At 40.4% G+C, this 21537-nt stretch overlaps 2 protein-coding genes across 2 annotated transcripts in view; both read right to left on the reverse strand.

Annotated features, from left to right (window-relative positions):
- The window catches only part of LOC117327305 (ras association domain-containing protein 2-like), a 53589-nt gene extending 32739 nt beyond the window's left edge, over positions 1-20850 (reverse strand). The window contains exons 1-2 of the mRNA XM_033884232.1: positions 20390-20850; positions 587-681 (exon numbers count right to left, since the gene is read on the reverse strand). Of these exons, the coding sequence (XP_033740123.1) occupies positions 587-681; positions 20390-20432 (138 nt within the window). The 5' untranslated portion in view covers positions 20433-20850. The remainder of the gene's footprint in view (positions 1-586; positions 682-20389) is intronic.
- On the reverse strand, positions 7026-10353 carry LOC117327315 (ATP-dependent DNA helicase RecQ-like). Its single transcript, XM_033884245.1, has 3 exons — positions 9902-10353; positions 8998-9213; positions 7026-8583 (listed from the first exon to the last, which is right to left on the reverse strand). The coding sequence occupies exons 2-3, from the start codon at positions 9009-9011 to the stop codon at positions 7776-7778; spliced, it is 822 nt and encodes a 273-aa protein (XP_033740136.1). The 5' UTR covers positions 9012-9213; positions 9902-10353; the 3' UTR covers positions 7026-7775.
- Positions 20851-21537: the final 687 nt, after the last annotated feature.

Below are 21537 nucleotides of genomic sequence, written 5' to 3' on the forward strand. Positions count from 1 at the left end.
ACGTGTTTCTCAATGACGACGAACTTACCTCAGCGTTTGTACCAGGTGTGACGTCAATAAGAACGTGTTTCTCCATGACGACGAACATATCTCGGCGTTTGTACCAGGCGTGACGTCAATAACAACGTGTTTCTCCATGACGACGAACTTACCTCAGCGTTTGTTCCAGGCGTGACGTCAATAAGATCGTGTTTCTCAATGCCAACGAACTTACCTCAGCGTTTGTACCAGGCGTGACGTCAATAAGAACGTGTTTCTCCATGACGACGAACTTACCTCAGCGTTTGTTCCAGGCGTGACGTCAATAAGAACGTGTTTCTCAATGACGACGAACTTACCTCAGCGTTTGTACCAGGCGTGACGTCAATAAGAACGTGTTTCTCCATGACGACGAACTTACCTCAGCGTTTGTACCAGGCGTGACGTCAATAAGAACGTGTTTCTCCATGACGACGAACTTACCGCAGCGTTTGTACCAGGCGTGACGTCAATAAGAACGTGTTTCTCCATGACGACGAACTTACCTCAGCGTTTGTACCAGGCGTGACGTCAATAAGAACGTGTTTCTCCATGACGACGAACTTACCTCAGCGTGTGCACCAGGTGCCAGGATTTTGCCACACTCTTCACACTTCAAACATGTTGGGTGCCAGTTCTTACCCAACGAGGTTTTACGTTCAGCTGTAAATAACAAAGGAAATATATTACTAAAGAGATGAAGATACTGGGTGGATAACACATTCGATTTTCTCCTATACTCTTTTCATGCAGTATACCTGCTTCCAAAAAGTCTAGATATCGAGGAAAATTACATGGAAATGCATAGTAATTTTGTGCAACAAGGCAAATGGTTGCACAAAGATTACTCCTATCAATTTTCATTATTTCCTGACCGTATCGTAAAACATTGCTGAATTGGCTAACTTCCTGTATGCCAGACCCACCAATAGACACGACACAAAGATTGCGAAACAAACAATAAACGGAGCAACATGTCTTAAAACTCGACTCGAGTTATAATACGAGTGTGGACAAACAAATGATTTAGTTACAAACACCTATTGGTTTGTATAACGGACGGGGAATACCAGGAAGCACTTCGTCTCGAGTTTGATAGATCGTCCACTTAACTTGTTCAAACATTACCGTTTTATTTTGTCACTATGTCCTTGGTACTTATTCGGGTTCTAAAGCAAACTAGGACCACAAATAAAGGCCGAGAAGGACAATCGTGTGTTGACGAAGATATAGAAACACAATTTGTGTACGGGTGGTGAAGGGGCGTGGCTCCACGAAACCTGTACTAACGGGAGAAGTGTCCTCCTGTTCGGAGGCGACACGTCCAAGATTTTGTTCGAGCTACCTGGACGTACTTATCAATGTATACGTGACGTCAGTTGTAGAAATGTTCTGTTCGGAGGCGAGACGTCTAAGGGTTTGTTTAATCTACCTGGACGTGCTTCTCCATGTATACGTGACGTCAGTTGTAGAAATGTTCTGTTCGGAGGCGAGACGTCTAAGGGTTTGTTTAATCTACCTGGACGTGCTTCTCCATGTATACGTGACGTCAGTTGTAAAAGTGTCCTTCATTTGTATGTCTAACATGCACGCTTATTAGAGAACATTAAAAATCCCTTGTTCAAGTTTTGAAGGTGTGTGTGTTACATGTATATCCAGCCGATAAGAGGGAGCAATACTGAATTGTCATCCTCTAGTGCAATATCCAAATGCTCTATACGTGGTCAGCATTTGGGACACCACAATTGTCCAGGGTACTTATTGGGTTTTTTTAATTTCAACTCAGCAAGGAATATCACAGCTTTGCTTTCTTTTAACTTATGTAGAAATACAATTTAAGATAGTACTCAAGAAAAAAATTACCGGGTATAAACCTGGTTCTGTCTTTGAATCACCTCAACGCCACGTATACGAGGGTAATCGTATCATTCTTGCATGGAACATGGGCTTACATTTTAAAGGTATGATCTTTAAGTAGTGTGGTTCGTTAGGATTGGCAATACACATATGTAGCACGTGTTCGATATTTATACGTGATATCACCTATTGAAGCGTGATACAGTCAAAGCTAGCTAGATTGCAGCAAATTTACAATGAAGACTATGTGATGAGTTGATGAATCTGGCTGTGGACATTATAAAATGTCGGTGTCGGTAGGGTGAACCTGACCGTGGACATTATAAAATGTCGGTGTCGGTAGGGTGAACGTGACCGTGGACATTATAACATTGTCGGTGTCGGTAGGGTGAACGTGACCGTGGACATTATAACATTGTCGGTGTCGGTAGGGTGAACCTGACCGTGGACATTATAACAATGTCGGTGTCGGTAGGGTGAACCTGACCGTGGACATTATAACATTGTCGGTGTCGGTAGGGTGAACCTGACCGTGGACATTATAACATTGTCGGTAGGGTGAACCTGACCGTGGACATTATAACATTGTCGGTGTCGGTAGGGTGAACCTGACCGTGGCTATTATAACAGTGTCGGTGTCGGTAGGGTGAACCTGACCGTGGCTATTATAACAGTGTCGGTGTCGGTAGGGTGAACCTGACCGTGGCTATTATAACAGTGTCGGTGTCGGTAGGGTGAACCTGACCGTGGCTATTATAACAGTGTCGGTGTCGGTAGGGTGAACCTGACCGTGGACATTATAACATTGTCGGTGTCGGTAGGGTGAACCTGACCGTGGACATTATAACGGTGTCGGTGTCGGTAGGGTGAACCTGACCGTGGACATTATAACATTGTCGGTGTCGGTAGGGTGAACCTGACCGTGGACATTATAACAGTGTCGGTGTCGGTAGGGTGAACCTGACCGTGGACATTATAACATTGTCGGTGTCGGTAGGGTGAACCTGACCGTGGACATTATAACATTGTCGGTGTCGGTAGGGTGAACCTGACCGTGGACATTATAACATTGTCGGTGTATGGTAGGGTGAACCTGACCGTGGACATTATAATAATGTCGGTGTCGGTAGGGTGAACCTGACCGTGGACATTATAACATTGTCGGTGTCGGTAGGGTGAACCTGACCGTGGACATTATAACATTGTCGGTGTCGGTAGGGTGAACCTGACCGTGGACATTATAACAGTGTCGGTGTCGGTAGGGTGAACCTGACCGTGGACATTATAACATTGTCGGTGTCGGTAGGGTGAACGTGACCGTGGACATTATAACATTGTCGGTGTCGGTAGGGTGAACCTGACCGTGGACATTATAACATTGTCGGTGTCGGTAGGGTGAACCTGACCGTGGACATTATAACAGTGTCGGTGTCGGTAGGGTGAACCTGACCGTGGACATTATAAAATGTCGGTGTCGGTAGGGTGAACCTGACCGTGGACATTATAACATTGTCGGTGTCGGTAGGGTGAACCTGACCGTGGACATTATAACATTGTCGGTGTCGGTAGGGTGAACCTGACCGTGGACATTATAACAGTGTCGGTGTCGGTAGGGTGAACCTGACCGTGGACATTATTACATTGTCGGTGTCGGTAGGGTGAACCTGACCGTGGACATTATAACATTGTCGGTGTCGGTAGGGTGAACCTGACCGTGGACACTGAATGTGTTCGTGGTGTAACACGACCTGTTTATATATATCCAGGTTAATGAATTGAAGGTGTATTGCTAAACCTCAGGTAAACATGACTTCCGTCCTCGAGATAAAGGCCCAGGGGCGGTTAGATGTAATGCTTGGGGCTGATTTGATCGTTTATAGATTAAAAAGAATCCTTTGTCGGTTATCACCAACAGTTTCATATAACAATGTTATCTACTTTGATCATACAACGAAAACAACTATAAACGCGACAGTTTTAGACGGAAGACATCATTATGTTGTACAAAAACAGGAACAGAAGAAAAGCAGGTCTGTCGGACAAACCTCGGTGTTTCCTATAACGTATACACGACTGGTAAGCAATACGGCTGGGACGTGTTTCAAATGGCAAACTTATGAATTAATTTACCGGAGGTGGGTCAAACATATCGCTGTTTGTGTAAACAAAAAGGTGAAGCGGTCAATATTTACAAACCCAGTACATCCTAACCACATACACACATGTACATCTGTACGGCCATTCGGAACACCTCGGCCGATTCTCTACGGTCATCTAACCTCGGATGTATCACGGTCGTCGCCATATTGGAACTACTTTCAAGTTCCCGGGTGCCGGGAGGGGGAGGGGTAAACATGGCTGCGTCCATGGATACAACACCCGTGAAAAGTGTTTTGCCCAATACGACGTGCATGCTTTGACTACAAGAAAACCGGAGGGCTCACTGTTTGATAAAGTCCAAGGCTACAAAAGAAAACTATCTAAAAGAAAGTTGAAAGACTGAGAAAAGGAATTTCTATTCCTGCTGATGACAACTCTGACAATGAAGTTTGATAAGTTGTACATCTGTATATGTGAAGAGAATGTTTAGGGGTTTCTTTAGTCAGTTCTTGAATGGAAGGTGTGAGTTCAAGGGAAGACTGTGACTTATAAGTAAACTATGATAGGTGTAGGTGGGTCTACCCGCCACCCTTACAACCATATTGCTTACTCACTATAACCGCATACCTTCCAATATACATCATGATCAGTGTAACAGTACTAGTGCAACTATTGTTTCATTAATTACTTACCTTCACAACAATTATGAGATGTCTACATGATTGTAATCAATTGTATTAGTACCTATTACATGTATATATTTTAAATTTACTTTTACATGTTTTTATATGCCAGTTTATAGTGGATATCTATGGTGTAGGTGGGAAATACCCAACACCCAGATTGTAATCTGCAAATAATGCCCATATCCACATATAACCTATAGGTGGGTACAAAAGTATGCGAGAATACTATAAAAAAAAACAAAAAAAAACAGTTGTACGTGCGACACACTCGTCACCCATACAGGTTACATTCTTGATATATCAAAACACATTTACATGTGTATATATAGATGACTAGTCTTATGTATTTGTGCTTCTGTGTGCATATATATTGGTGATTTACTAAGAACTCGGTGTAGGTGAGGATCTACCCGCCAACCAGGTAATTTAGTTTCTGTATAAATCTCGGCATATGCTGAAATTCATATAGTACATATAGTGTCATATTAATGATCATTTCACATACAGATGACCAAACTGTATTTTGTATCAATGTATAGCATAGGCCTGTGAAGAGAATATATTACCGGTATAAAAATATACTATTGTAACACCTGATTGATGTAGGTGGGAACCAAATACCCTGTAAGGTATAAATATTAATACATGACATGTATAATATACATTTGGTTGAATCCACATTACTTATGTGTGACCCTAAGAAACACTTTTATGTATTCTACCATATATCTTGTTTACATACTGGACATATATATATATATGTGTGTGTGTGTGTGAATTACAGTATATATATCGATTGACTAGCTTGATATATAGCAAGATGGATGATATGATCTGCCACACTAGGTTTCATTTTTGGTAACACTAATATTATAGTAGTACTGCTGACTTCCGGTTTCAATTCTTGATGTAATGAATGTGGTGTGGCACATTGTGAAAGTGTGAACAACTTCTCAATAACAAAGTTGTCCAGATGGCCCTAATGCATGCTAGGATGTAGTGTTACAAAATTTGTTTAAATGAACGACCTTGACCTTCATTTGTAGGTCATAGGGGTTAAATATGCTAAAATCAAAGACATTTAACACCTCAGGTGACCATTAAGGCCCATGTGCATCTTGTTGTTTTTATTCAAAAAGTATATTTGGAGCTGTATATAGTTTCTGTCTTTGAAAATGTTGATCAATATATATATAAATACTCACCTCATTACTTGTTCAATTAAATAAATACAATTGACTTCATCGTATGCCCCAATTTCAACAGAAACTACTTTTTGTATCAGACGCAGTCGAATCCCTGCTAGTTTAAAGTTCCTTGATATATCTTGTGCAATCTGATGCCAAGTAAGATGTATATACAGGTACCAGCAAGTGAGAATCTGAGAGTCATCGCTTTAGCTTGTTCAATGTATCTATTTCAATACATGTACTTAACTTTTCTGATAATAAATTGTTTTAATTGCAATATTTTAATTCATATAGATGTAAATGTATTTTAAGTAGATCCTTGTTAAATGTCTGCTATATATAACTATATATAGTTTAGAAATATAAATTCAACACGACAACTGTATATATATACACACATATATATAGCTCCATATAGCTTGACAATGAAGAATCCTAAATATTCACAGGGATTTCATTATCATTCAATTAATTCAAAGTAATTAATTGTTCAAAATATCAACTGTTTGCATTATGTAACTGCCTGAATACTGTTGATCTAGGAAATCATTATCAAATGCCACCAATGATACTATATACACAGTAATCAAATAAATTGTCATATGTGGACTCATTAGCAATAAATAAGTGACAAAGATTTTAACTATAGTCTGATTTTTCCTTATTAAGTTATAATAACTTTTGTGTAACGATGTTGCATTGGTGCAATTGAGTCGTCTGTATCAGGTAGTAGACAAGAGTCTCCTGTCCACATATTCTTTTGTATTGTTGTTAGCCATATATATCACACTGCGAGTTTCACCAATCATTAGTGTTGGTATGATTATTGATTATAATCAATAAGTTAATCCTGCTGAACCAATGGGGGGTGTTCAGGTGGCACATTGGTAACACATGCACTTGCCTTTCACCTAGGCGGCCGGGGTTCGATTCCCCCTATCGGATGTGGAAAGGTATGAGGTCACCTGTCCGACCACATGGGTTTTCTTCAGGTACTATAATGGTTTCCTCCCACAGCAAGACCTTTCGTGCGCTTCCATCCAGGCCAACAAGCGTGTTTAATATAAGTTAATATAAATTGTTTCAAAATTGTTTTAAATCAATTACAAAGGTTAATGATTGATTATAAATTTTAATAATCAATTATTTAAAAACAAAAAAAAAACAAACACCATTTTCAGATTGCCAGTGATTCTGTATTCTTGCCCTTTTCAAAGGACATGCAATTGCAAGATGTCAAAACATAAATATGACAGAATGATTTTACATAATAATTAGTCATACATGGGTAAATACCAAGCTAAATAAAACAAGCATTCTGTGAGTATTGCTAGACCAATACATGTCCCCTACCGGTGCCCCCAAGTTAAAACTTTAGCCAAATTTGAGTAAAAAAGTTTAGCCACAACTGAAACATTATCATTTTATGAAAATATGTTCATTCCAAACAATGTGTAAATTCAGCTCTATTGGGGTGAATAAACAATGTTTCCTGCCCATAAAAGATATTCAGGTATTTGTTTGGTATGTCTACTGTACAGAGTAAAAGAATCTAAAGTGAATTTAAATTGAAATGTGTAATAACTGAAGTATCTTGACCACAAACAAAATTCAGTGATTCCAGATCTAACAATTGGTGATCGGGCAGTTTATATCCATCAGATCAAACAAATGAAACTGGTGTTATTGTGACAGTGTTATTGAATGGTTTCTCACAGGAAATAATCTCTGCAAAAGTGATCATGACATAGTGAGAGTGTCACTATACCTGGCATTAAATATAATCCCTGTGAACAATTGTCTTAAGAATCTACTTTATACAGCAACAGAATCCACAAGAATGATGTGTATGTCACTAGATGCAGCGAGTTGCTTAAAATTACACTTGACGTGAGAAATCATATATACAGTCAGTAACGACGAGTCATTTTCTGCCACAAATGGGGCAAAAATGTTCCTTTGGTCCTGAAAAAACAACACTTTCAAATCCAAAGTAATTCACAAGAATAATTCTATAACATGTTTCACTTTCACAAAACTTTCTCATTTCTTCCGTCATACCGATTCTGTTTTTTGCAATATAATTTTTGTTGTAGTAAAGAATTGCCACTGACGGTTGTCCAACGCGTCCAGCACGACCGATTTCTTGTAGGTATTTCTCCAGGGTTGTTGGGGGCCTGCAATGAATGATACGTGAAACACATGGAGCATTAAGCCCCATTCCCAGTGCAACAGTTGCCAAAACTAATCTGACTTTAGGGGTTTCTTTAATCAGTTCTTGAATAGTGATTTTCTTCATGGACTCTGCATAATCTTTGTGGTATTGGGCATATATTCTATTCTGTGGAATTTCCTCACCATCATAGCTGGCACCCTTAAGTTTACACGAAAGAAACTGATAAAAATAGGACAATGCTTCCAAACTTTCCACATACATTATGGTTACTGGAAAATGAACTCCTTTTTCCAGCAATTCTGTTGCCACTGGTTGTATCAAGTCATCAAATTTGTCAAATTTATGAGAGTTTGGCAATCTGGTTCTAATGTCTATAAATATCTTTGGACGGTCCACATTCTCACTGATAACAGGTGGATTTTTCAAATTCAGCTGTTTAGATAGACTTGCAATTGATTTCGGTGTAGCAGTTGCTGTGAGAATTAAATGCAAAGCTTTCTCTAGAATGCACATTAACTCCCCAAGCTTCTGGAATGCAGGACGGAATTCTTCTCCCCTTCAAAAAAAAAAGGAAAAAAAAAATTAATTGCGGTTGACATTAACAAATATAGAACAAGATTAATTCGTAATTGTTTGTCACCTCTTTCCTGCGCATGCTTTGTCGATAAATTTCCCAAAAACGGGCTATGATTAGATATTCATTAATGTGATGATATCAATAACCCTGCAAAGTTTTAATTCAATCCAACACCAATGAAATTATAACAATTTTAATTATAATACAAATTATCAAAATTTACCATTTTCTTAAAAATATATTGTTGAAGGCAAAGACTGGTATTGCAACTTGATTTCTTTTTCAATAAGGACTGATTATACTCTAAAATATGAATTCTACCTCATTTTATTTTGCAACATTGCCCTTAATGCTGATTTAATTTTTTTTTTGCAAATGTGTATTTATACATACCATTCTGAAACCATATGGACTTCATCTATGACTACTGCACAAATGATCTCTTGGTACAGTTGAGACCTAGCTAAGAAGTCGACTCTGGATGACAATAAATTATGCAAAAGTCTCCTCTCTCCAGTTGCTCAAATGGAACATCAATTTCAACATATTCATGATCCTGTTCCTCATCGTTCTCGCAATCCGCATCTGTATAAGTTGAGCCATGAGTACCTGTGAAATGTGAAACGGAGATGGGTTATTCAGGCTGATTTCACACTAGTCAGAACAATAGGTTATGTCATGCATATGCCTACTGGTGGTTTCAGTTGGTTTGGGTTATGTAAGTTTGAAAAAGGAAAAAGTACTGGTGAGCTGATAACAATTGTCAAAGCAATGAAAAATGAAAGGTACCATACATGTTACGGGAAAGAGTATTATTCAATATTCATCTTGCATTTTGGTACATGACATTTTAAATTTGGTTGTTTTTAAATACGAATGAAATTGACAATTAAAGCATTCTACTTTACAGAGATGCATAGCTAGCCAAACCAACAAAGCCAGACCATCAGTGGGAGGGGCTAAACTGGACACAGGGACATAACTTATCACTGTATCATGTGTATGAAAGGGCTGATATGTATTTCAAACATTTGTAGTAGCAATTATGACAGTCACACGTGCACCTGTTTTTGTGTTTTAAATGACTATTATAAATTTTTTTATGGTTGGCTGTCTTAATTATGTGCTTTTACTTACATCGTAAAATGTATCTAAAGATGTATGATCGATTCCCCGGTGTTACAAATTTAAACCTACAACGTTAACGATTTCTTTCCATACTTTGACCAGATCTATAACAGACATGAGGGGATCCAAACATACAATACATAAAGCATACAATATAACTGACACATACCAGTGAAGTTCAAACTGCAAGCAGTAAATCCCTTCTTCCTCATTGTAATGACTTGGTCCTGGATTAGGGAATTCAGCGGGGACACGACTATCACGCTCATTGGTTTCCGTTTCTCCATTTTCAGCTGACAAAACCACGGTAACAGCTGAAATATCACACTTTTGCCGTAGCCTGTGGGTAATACCGATACACAGTCATGATCATCGTATAATGCTCGCAACGTTTCAATCTGTTTCTCCTTCAAAGTGATGTTGTTTTCTTTAAATAAAGGACAATTATCGAGAAAATACTTAAACACTGTTCGAACGACGCCATTTTGGAGATCTATATGCACAGCGGAGACTCATCCATAATGAGTGATACGGCGACCGCATCACAAATGCACGGCGTTTATACATATCAAATACCGTGATACATCCGAGGTTAGATGACCGTAGAGAATCGGCCGAGGTGTTCCGAATGTCTGTACGGCATGTAGGCTTGCATTCTGCAGTGAAGTTTATTCCAAATGTTATTTAAGGAATAATTCTGGGTTTTTTTATCGAATTCCACAAATAAGTAAACGATAAAAACAAGTTTGAGTCCTTTTATTTACTTTTCAACCTGTGGTTTTATTTTATATTATCAAAGAATCAAATCGGCATTCTTTTTTCGACGTTTTACGAATAGACGTTACAGCCGGACAATTAATGAAATCGCTAAACAGCTGATCCAATAAGGCTGTTATCAACAACATATAATTCCACGTTAACATCGTTTGGTTTCGATTCCTATAAGAGATTTCAAATCGGTCCGGCTATGAACAATATATTCCTACGTCAATTTGATGTTTACCAACTTGTAAACGATGTTTTCGTTAGTAAGCTTAGGGTAATATAACGATTACGAGCATACGCCGGAAATGTAAATATAGATCTACAACTATACCACGTCCTCTCAAGACATTACTAAACCCTTGAGTACACGTTCATTTCATTGTACATCGTGTATGTATACGACGTGTATTGTCTTCACGTCACAATGTTAATTGGCTTGTCAGGCATGTATACTTATAGTACACCTATACAAAATTAATATTAAATTAAATTAATAATAATGTTAGTTAATTAATCGATAATTTATAGAAACAATGTAATACTACTGGAGTATGCTTCATTAGGCCGAGGTGAGAATAGTACTGGTTACCACCAGCAGAGACCTATATACTATAGGTCTCCGCCACCAGGTAGTACAGCCAATACATTACTGACACTACAGGCATGCTCTCGGCATTATCAATAATTCAACCAAACCTCAATTGTAATAAAATAGATTTTTCTGCACAAAAAAACCACCAGTCTGTCAATACAATGTACCTAACAGTCGTCTCCGATCGATGGCATCATTCGTGTAACGCGACCACATCCAGTGAGCCATGATGTGACATTAACGATGCGACATTGTCAATGTCGGGCCATATAAGAAAATTTAGTACACTAATTATATAATTTCACAAATTTCAACTGGTGGAACACGCATGAGAAGTACATTGAAATGAACTACTGCTGTGGAAACAATCGTCTAATACATGTGGTGATGGATAGGAACGATACTGTAACGTATGACCGGCAGTCCTGATATAAAATAAGGAAACTCTAGACTACAGGGCCAGCTCGGTTATGGTACGAGTAGTATCGCAATCGAAAACAACGAATGAAGCCTGAATATCCAGAAGAGCGTTCTGATGTCATCAGACATTATATGTCTTACACCGTAGTACGGATGTAAAAATACTTTACTGACAGATCAGAATGACTATGAGGTTTGGTGACTCAGTTGTATGTTAGTGCGGTAAGGGTTTTAAATCTGAATTGTAAAGATATATGATTTATATCCCGACAGTGTTGTATAACATCCAGGGTCTTTATGTAAACCCCGAGTACACAAACCAGAGACAGTGACACAGAGCCCCTTGTCGGCGTGTGCTAACCCAGCCGACCTCTATTTGTCAACAATTCAGATCAATATCTTTCTCTACAAGTAAAATTTTGTACTTAAAACCGTCACCAAGAAAACTTGACGAGTCAGCATTCAAACAGTTTGTTGGTTTTTCGTTAACACAGATATACCCCAACCCACCCCTCCCGACCTCGTCTACCGCCGACAACATTGTATAAGTGAAGGTACCATGATACCGCCTGTAGATTCGATTATAATGACCCCTTGGAGCATGTGCATACGTCTCTATCTGTATTACGTCTTTAAGACAATTTAATTGAAAACATGAAATCACACTAGCCTAACCCTAGCTTTTGTATGTGATTGCAGCGCATATGGTATTGGTGCTAGTTACAAACAACGTCTCATCCTTTCCAATTAAAATCGGTTCAAGTTTACCCGATTACGTACCAAGGTCCCATTACGTACCAAGGTCCCATTACGTACCAAGGTCCCATTACGTGGCCAAGGTCCCATTACGTGGCCAAGGTCCCATTACGTACCAAGGTCCCATTACGTACCAAGGTCCCATTACGTGGCCAAGGTCCCATTACGTACCAAGGTCCCATTACGTACCAAGGTCCCATTACGTGGCCAAGGTCCCATTACGTACCAAGGTCCCATTACGTACCAAGGTCCCATTACGTACCAAGGTCCCATTACGTGGCCAAGGTCCCATTACGTGGCCAAGGTCCCATTACGTGGCCAAGGTCCCATTACGTACCAAGGTCCCATTACGTACCAAGGTCCCATTACGTACCAAGGTCCCATTACGTGGCCAAGGTCCCATTACGTACCAAGGTCCCATTACGTACCAAGGTCCCATTACGTGGCCAAGGTCCCATTACGTGGCCAAGGTCCCATTACGTGGCCAAGGTCCCATTACGTACCAAGGTCCCATTACGTACCAAGGTCCCATTACGTACCAAGGTCACATTACGTACCAAGGTCCCATTACGTACCAAGGTCCCATTACGTGGCCAAGGTCCCATTACGTACCAAGGTCCCATTACGTACCAAGGTCCCATTACGTACCAAGGTCCCATTACGTACCAAGGTCCCATTACGTACCAAGGTCCCATTACGTACCAAGGTCCCATTACGTGGCCAAGGTCCCATTACGTACCAAGGTCACATTACGTACCATGGTCCCATTACGTACCAAGGTCACATTACGTACCAAGGTCCCATTACGTACCAAGGTCCCATTACGTACCAAGGTCCCATTACGTACCAAGGTCCAATTACGTGGCCAAGGTCCCATTACGTACCAAGGTCCCATTACGTACCAAGGTCCCATTACGTACCAAGGTCCAATTACGTGGCCAAGGTCCCATTACGTGGCCAAGGTCCCATTACGTGGCCAAGGTCCCATTACGTACCAAGGTCCCATTACGTACCAAGGTCCCATTACGTACCAAGGTCCCATTACGTACCAAGGTCCCATTACGTACCAAGGTCCAATTACGTGGCCAAGGTCACATTACGTGGCCAAGGTCCCATTACGTGGCCAAGGTCCCATTACGTGGCCAAGGTCCCATTACGTACCAAGGTCCCATTACGTGGCCAAGGTCCCATTACGTACCAAGGTCCCATTACGTACCAAGGTCCCATTACGTACCAAGGTCCCATTACGTACCAAGGTCCCATTACGTACCAAGGTCCCATTACGTACCAAGGTCCCATTACGTGGCCAAGGTCCCATTACGTGGCCAAGGTCCCATTACGTGGCCAAGGTCCCATTACGTACCAAGGTCCCATTACGTACCAAGGTCCCATTACGTGGCCAAGGTCCCATTACGTGGCCAAGGTCCCATTACGTGGCCAAGGTCCCATTACGTGGCCAAGGTCCCATTACGTACCAAGGTCCCATTACGTACGATGGTCCCATTACGTACCATGGTCCCATTACGTACCAAGGTCCCATTACGTACCAAGGTCCCATTACGTGGCCAAGGTCCCATTACGTGGCCAAGGTCCCATTACGTGGCCAAGGTCCCATTACGTGGCCAAGGTCCCATTACGTGGCCAAGGTCCCATTACGTACCAAGGTCCCATTACGTACCAAGGTCCCATTACGTACCAAGGTCCCATTACGTACCAAGGTCCCATTACGTACGATGGTCCCATTACGTACCAAGGTCCAATTACGTATCAAGGTCCCATTACGTACCAAGGTCCCATTACGTACCAAGGTCCCATTACGTACCAAGGTCCCATTACGTACCAAGGTCCCATTACGTACCAAGGTCCCATTACGTACCAAGGTCCCATTACGTACCAAGGTCCCATTACGTACCAAGGTCCCATTACGTACCAAGGTCACATTACGTACCAAGGTCCCATTACGTGGCCAAGGTCCCATTACGTGGCCAAGGTCCCATTACGTACCAAGGTCCCATTACGTACCAAGGTCCCATTACGTACGATGGTCCCATTACGTACCAAGGTCCAATTACGTATCAAGGTCCCATTACGTACCAAGGTCCCATTACGTACCAAGGTCCCATTACGTACCAAGGTCCCATTACGTACCAAAGTCCCATTACGTACCAAGGTCCAATTACGTATCAAGGTCCCATTACGTGGCCAAGGTCCCATTACGTGGCCAAGAAGAATCCATACAGCACCTTACAGAATCCCAATAATAACAAAAGTTCTTACTTCTATTCTGTGTCTTTTTATGAGGATTTCGTTGAGAGCATGGGGATTTTATGGCAAAGATATCGTAATTATTCATATGGAAACTACGAAAGGAACATTTGATGCAATGCGTTTTAATGACATTTATAATACCGAGGTCACGTGGGAACCTTCATCAGGAACACTGCTCACACACCGTATAAAACATGTTATAATACGGTTCGCGTTACACTAACGATCAATAACTGGTTACTTTCTCAAATGACATGTACTGTTATCTCTCAGTCAATTTCAAATTATTGGCGATGCTCATATTTTAGAGTTTGATTAATGGCATCTCCTTAATATCCATTGCGTGTGCTCGAGTCTTGATACAGATAATCAATTTTCTAGGTAACATTGATTCCATCACATTTTATCATGTGGCCCCTATTATAAAGTAGAAACATTGATGGTTTATCCTTAACAAAGGCCTATTAGCATAGGGCAACAGAGAAAAAATGGCATCAAGGATTCGTCAATTACAACCAGCTCATAAATCTGACGTGATTTCAGTATTGTGTTTTAGTTGACGTACCCTTGATCTGTCCACATCACTTACCCATTAGGAATCGATCAATGTACAAAAACGGCAAAGAAGACATCACGTAAGATAGACCAGAACAACATCTACTGAACTAGCACTGAAGCATTATAGACTTTATCTATACACGGAGATCGGTTTCCTCACAACAACATCCGGGTAATCAGTTGATAATAAGGAGATACAGACAGTTACACGCAACTATTGGGACACGATATCACTGTCTTTTGCTCTCTAGTGAATGCCTTTCGCCCACAGGATAATTCTCACCAACAGAAGATGGTGCATCAGTCCCTTCTCAAAACTCCCAAAGGCAATCATAACGCGTGTCCTTTGGCCCCAAAGAAGCATATCTCTATCGCATAGCAAACTCATGAAGTGTCAAAGACATCAGGTCTGTAATTTGGAGGAGTAATAGAAAAGCTAACAAGCTCTCGCTCTCTGAGTGTATTTCCTCTACCACTACTCTCAAGGGAAGTTACACATACAAAAACAGTACTTCCGTATAAAACAAGACAATGGGAATGCTACTTAAACTGACTATTTAGCCGAGCGAACATATGATGAACGACACTTCATGGTAAAACATGGCCTGTTCAAAAATGTTGACAAGACAACAATTTGATGAAAAGCAATATACATATGTACGTATTAATATAACATGATGTCCACGATACGGAGAGATTTATGGTCCCCGGAGATACAGACCTTGTGTCGCTATCGCCAGTGGTCTAGTCACGAGTAACCTAGGTGGACAGGTGATTTATAGGAACATTTAAACTGTGGACTCGATATTCCATAAAGTTTTACCAAAGTTTTACTGTATTTACACATACTTCTACAATAGCTTTTTCTTACACATTATTGTCTCATTGAACCGTCGCTTGATCACCAACGTTTTTAAAATGAAAATGTGGCGGACCCGATATTGGGGTTAATGGCTTAAGACAAACGCTATGACCTACGAATTTACCAATGTCTAAAGGCAACATAAGACTGTCTACAGAAATTTAGCACCTATACATATAGATATATATATAATTACACATGACCTGTAACATCTAACTTGTAACACGGTACCACGGACTTTGTGATACTTGCCAAGGGTGCACAAGATAGGTCTTATTCTTAAGTTTCGGATCCAGACAGTCTGTATATGTAACGTATTCAAAAACAGCATATAGTCCTACTATGACTTCCTGGTTTACACTCTTTGTATAGGCCCATGTTTTTTAGTGGTAGTTACATGACATACTGTACTTGGATCATTATGGGCCTGTCATGTGTAGAACAACGTTCGACCATGGCTTTATTGTGGCGTTTTAATAACGGAACACAATCTATATCGTCCAGTTTTATTGATAGAACTTAAAATAACTATTTGCGACTCAAACGAGTATTTCTTCCTTGATTGACTGGTATTTGGAACACAAGTCCCGGTAGAACGAATATTCATACCCTGCCTACACTGCTCTCCGGCAGGGTATGAAGTCCCTCCCATTGCCGATAGTGTAGCAAGCCCCGATGTGATTCACATCGGGCAGTATTAGCAGTAGTAAAATTTTTCTCGGATAAAAAAAAACATGTAAATTGATGATTCTGGTATCTATGATGAATATTCAAGCAACAAACCTGCACATTACTTCAAATGTTTGACAATAAATAGTAAAATCCAAAACGAGCAAGACACACGGAGATATCAGTTCAAACATACCGCCATCTTTGATACAAGTGTAAAGGTCAATTTCCTTATAAGGAAATCAAAATAAATTGATGCTAATGAGGTTTCCCGCGAGATTTCAACAGAAAAACATATTCGGAGTAATATATCTCGGTAAGGAAGGTCAATTAATTATGAAATTATTTAATTACGCAAAGTAAGATTCGAAGTCCCGGGTATTTGAGTCCTTTACTCATCTACCAGGGTATACTACGACTGAGGTTAAAACAGTCCTATCACGTTTATCTACGGGGTTTACAGTGTTCGATGTTTCCTATTGTTTAGCGGTGTTGACCGGATATAGTTATGATAGGTTCATCAATGATTTGCCCTTTGTAATATCCATTTATGAAATGACAAGATTTAGCCTTGTCGCTTCTTTGCAGCAGCCTTGGTGCTGCTCTCCTTTGAAGTCTTAATAAATATATTTGACCCTTATAAGCCCTGTCAATATTTCTTACATTTGAAACACAAATAAACCTTCCTTTATTCCTCCGTCCTAAATGACCATAGATGTTGACAGGACGTTAAGCAATACCAACCCAAACCATAATACATCCCTGTATGTATTTGTCAGTCCCTGTAGGTATCCAGCTTTGGTGCCGTTATTTAGCTGTAGTAAGCAGGTCAGATTCCTATATTAGGAGTCCTTCTCAGATCCCTTAAGTTTAAACCCTGTAAACATTATTTTCCTAAAATCGTAGCTCTCATTCTCTAAAATCCCCTTAATGTAGTACTTATATACCTTCTTAGAATTTTATATTCATAGCCTTATAAGATTTTTTGGATTCCTACATTTTTAGTCCTTGGAAGTCTAGACTTCTCATATTCCTACATTTGTAGCCCCCACCTTTACAAACATTACAGCCCTATATTTCCAGTCATTACGTCAGTGCCCGTATCTGTTGCCGTTTAAATCGTGAATTTTGAAGTCAGTCCTTGTGTGTCTCTCCACATCCCTTTATCTATAGCCCTTGTATGTCTTCTGAGATTAGTTGCCGCTGTATATATTGATTTCTACATTTTTTGCTCTGATAAGCATCCTAATTTTTCTAACCCGTAGCATACTTGACAGATTTCTTCCTTGTTGCTTTAAAACATATTCCTACCTTTGTGGCCAGGATACGTGTGGAAGCAGAAGAGAGACTTGCTCGTCGGCTGGGTGGTTTTACTGTGAACGGTTCCCATGTTGTGACCAATAGTAAATCTGCTTTTCGGTTACCACCAGGTTTTCACATGTATACGTCATTGTTCTTACTCCAAATCTCGAATAATTCTGCTTTTACGGCACAAATAAGAAATCAATAAATATCTAGCAAGTCTTTTAAATAATTTATAAATGTATCATCGCTCCGCACAAAAAAACCAATATACGTTCTAATCTGGCTTGATGGAAAATATACTGGCACTACAGCGACAATTCCGTCCCTGTGCCGTGGTATAAGGTCACAGTGATGTACAACTCGCGATCAATGAGTTATCTACTAGAGACAGAGGTGTCGTGTGACTTTTAGAGCCTATACCGTTAGTCAAACGCTTACCGCCACGACCTGAGTCGTTTGTATTCCTTGGCGACTTCCTTGGCGTCAGCATCTCGCTTGTGTTCCCTAATGGAACAATTCCCTTCCCAAGGAGGAGACCACAGGAGTTGCGTCTCAGTCGATTTACAGTGTATGGATGTCGATGGACTGTAAAGCCTTACAACAAACAGTTTAATTTGTTAATCTATCTACCGTTCATCAGTATAGATATCTACATTGTATTGCCATCAAAGTCTCAAAGACCAAACCAGCATTCTTTGGTCACAACAGAAAAAAACAGCTCTCATTCGCAGCAACTGAATTACTATAGAACCTGCAGATCTATAGGGAAACATTGCAGCAACCAACAACAGTTGTTGACCCCAGAGAACAGTAATAGGGCGATGTCACTGGCACCGAAGATTAAAGTAGTTTTCGTCCACAACAATGACATATTTGGAACATGGAGAACAAGTTTTTTCCTGTTCGGCTGTTATCACTATTTATAATGGCATATGTTGTAGTCCACTGAGCATCTACAAAACATGTATTGGATCTATAGAGACCAAACACCACCTGGTCTCATTCAGTACAGCCGACGACATAGGAGTTAAACATGGGCACGAACAGGTTGTTTTTGTTTTCTTCGGTAAATAACGCATTTATGACACAGCACCACCAACAGCTCGGCAGATTGGACCAAAGAGGAAATTATCTGTCGTCCCAAACCTACATCAGATCTATGTAATCATAAGAACGTGGTAGTTTACCCTGCCACAGGAGCTAGCAACGATTATAAGTGAAAAAATACGTAATAGACACGATACCTTTATCAATGTTTTACTTGTTTATAATCCTGTAAGTTATATAGTTAATGTTGATATAGTGATCACACGGTCGGTGACAATTCATGGCAAAAGAAACTAGAGATATACGAGGGCACCAGTTATCGTGAACGTGATTTATACAGACATTGCTATTCCATATGTGGTATTGGGATAAGAGAATTCCCTCTATGACAGTTTGCTATTTAGAAACGCCCATGATGTCATCTATTTTCATCATAAAACAGACGAGAAGATTGCATGGAAGAGGTCCCCCGGTTAGGTGTATTAGTATAAAGATTAGGGAGATGATGTAGCATACTTAAACAGCAACCGTGACGTTGTTTTAACGACCCCGTCCTCAGTCACAGTGAGGATCAAACAAGATCGACCCTCATCATTGATGTTGACAGGTAACATGACATACATTCTGAAATCAGTCATGCATGGCCGTATAACGACCTTATAAGTAAAAGAGACAGCCCTGGAGGGCCCACGTGATTCATCTGGGGTGTCTGTTTCATTTCTTTTCTTTCCCCACAAATCTGTATGTTTCAAATAAAAGAAATATTGTTAAGTTATCACTACGCCTGAACATCCTGAAGCGATCGCCCTTTGTGCACAACGACACGCGTCCCCTTCAGGCTTAGTTCGTCTAGCAGGCTTTATTTTTAAATTCTTATGAATTCCGTAAGCTGCAGTAAAGCGCACTGGTCTGAATATTTATACGTGTACGTAGCCAGAGACACGCGTTGATGTGTGTGTATAAATGGACACACACCTCTGTACTAAACAGGTGTATACCTGACAGTTATTACCTTACTAACTAGTACTAAACAAATACATTTAAACTATTCAATCCTAGTATGTAATGATTCATAACACGACCATTGAAGTGTGCTAACGTTCGCTTGGTAATAAAAGGCTTGGTGTAACGACAGTCGTGCTGAATATGTGTGGACAATTGTCAATAATCAATATCTAATTACCAACAATAATTAGTATCCCGTCAAATTTGTCCCTCTCCTCCTTGATAGTGAATTTGATAAAATCCTCCCCTTTCCCTCTCCCTCCTCCACTCTCTCTCTCTCTCATTCCGCTGAACTCCAGACCAGAGACGTTTACACGTGTGGCACAACCCTTTTCATTATTCATACTTTTGAAACGCAATGTAATGTGTGTAATGTAAAAAAAATATTATGATCAGGTTTGTTTACTTACCAAAGTACACGGGTTTTCCACATTTGGAACATACTGTATTCATTTTAAATAATCCCGAAAGGTTCCAATCACACCATGCTGACCGAGGAGGCTGGAGTGAGCCCGCACTGGAAGACGATCATCAAACCAACAATAGCCGAACCCAATCGATCCCGATCTCGTCGACTTCGATTTTCATTCCGTCCCACAGCGATCTCGACTGCTGCTACATGTAGTTGGCTGGTTTTGAACAGGTCCTAGAGCTCGAGCGTACTATATACCTTACACTATAAAGGCTGTCACAGTGTCCTTTACTATCCATGAAAAATCCCAGGTCAAATACACAGTTCAGCTATCGAGAGCTGGTAAAGTGTGTGTAATAAATTCTTTCAGTTGGGATTAGACTTAGCACATGGGACTATCGCTGGTCGTATCGATAGGCCTAACTACCTCTGTATGACGAGGACACACTGAAACAATAAGGCAGGTGTGGTTACTGTCGTATTACAGAACCCGATACTCAACTGTCTCTGGAATTCGAGATTTAGCAGCAGATACCTACTTGAAATCACTGAACCGAAGTAGATACATAATACTACAGAGGACACCACGAGGACAAGACAATATTTACACAATACGAGATTACGAGGACATCGGGTACCCGGCCAGACAGTAGCTTATCATAACACAGTAGCTCTATACTTAGGTTCATATTTTTCTTACCTGGTTATTAACAGTGGGTACTCTTACAACCGGAAATAAACGTGGGTACTCTTACAACCGGAAATAACCGTGGGTACTCTTCCAACCGGTAATAACCATGGGTACTCTTACACCTGTACGGTAACCGTGGGTACCTCTTACAACCGGAAATAACCGGGGGTACTCTTACAACCGGAAATAAACGAAGGAACTCTTACAACCGGAAATAAACGTGGGTACTCTTACACCTGTACAGTAACCGTGGGTACCTCTTACAACCGGAAATAAACGAAAGGTACTCTTACAACCGGAAATAAACGTGGGTAATCTTACAACTTGAAATAAACGTGGGTACTCTTACACATGTACAGCAATCAAGGGTACCCACACAACCGGAAATAACCGTGGGTACTCTTACAACCGCAAACAAACGTGGGTACTCTTACAACCGGAAATAACGTGGGGGT

This window comes from Pecten maximus, chromosome 1 (assembly GCF_902652985.1).
Source record: "Pecten maximus chromosome 1, xPecMax1.1, whole genome shotgun sequence".
Taxonomy (NCBI): Eukaryota; Metazoa; Mollusca; class Bivalvia; order Pectinida; family Pectinidae; genus Pecten; species Pecten maximus.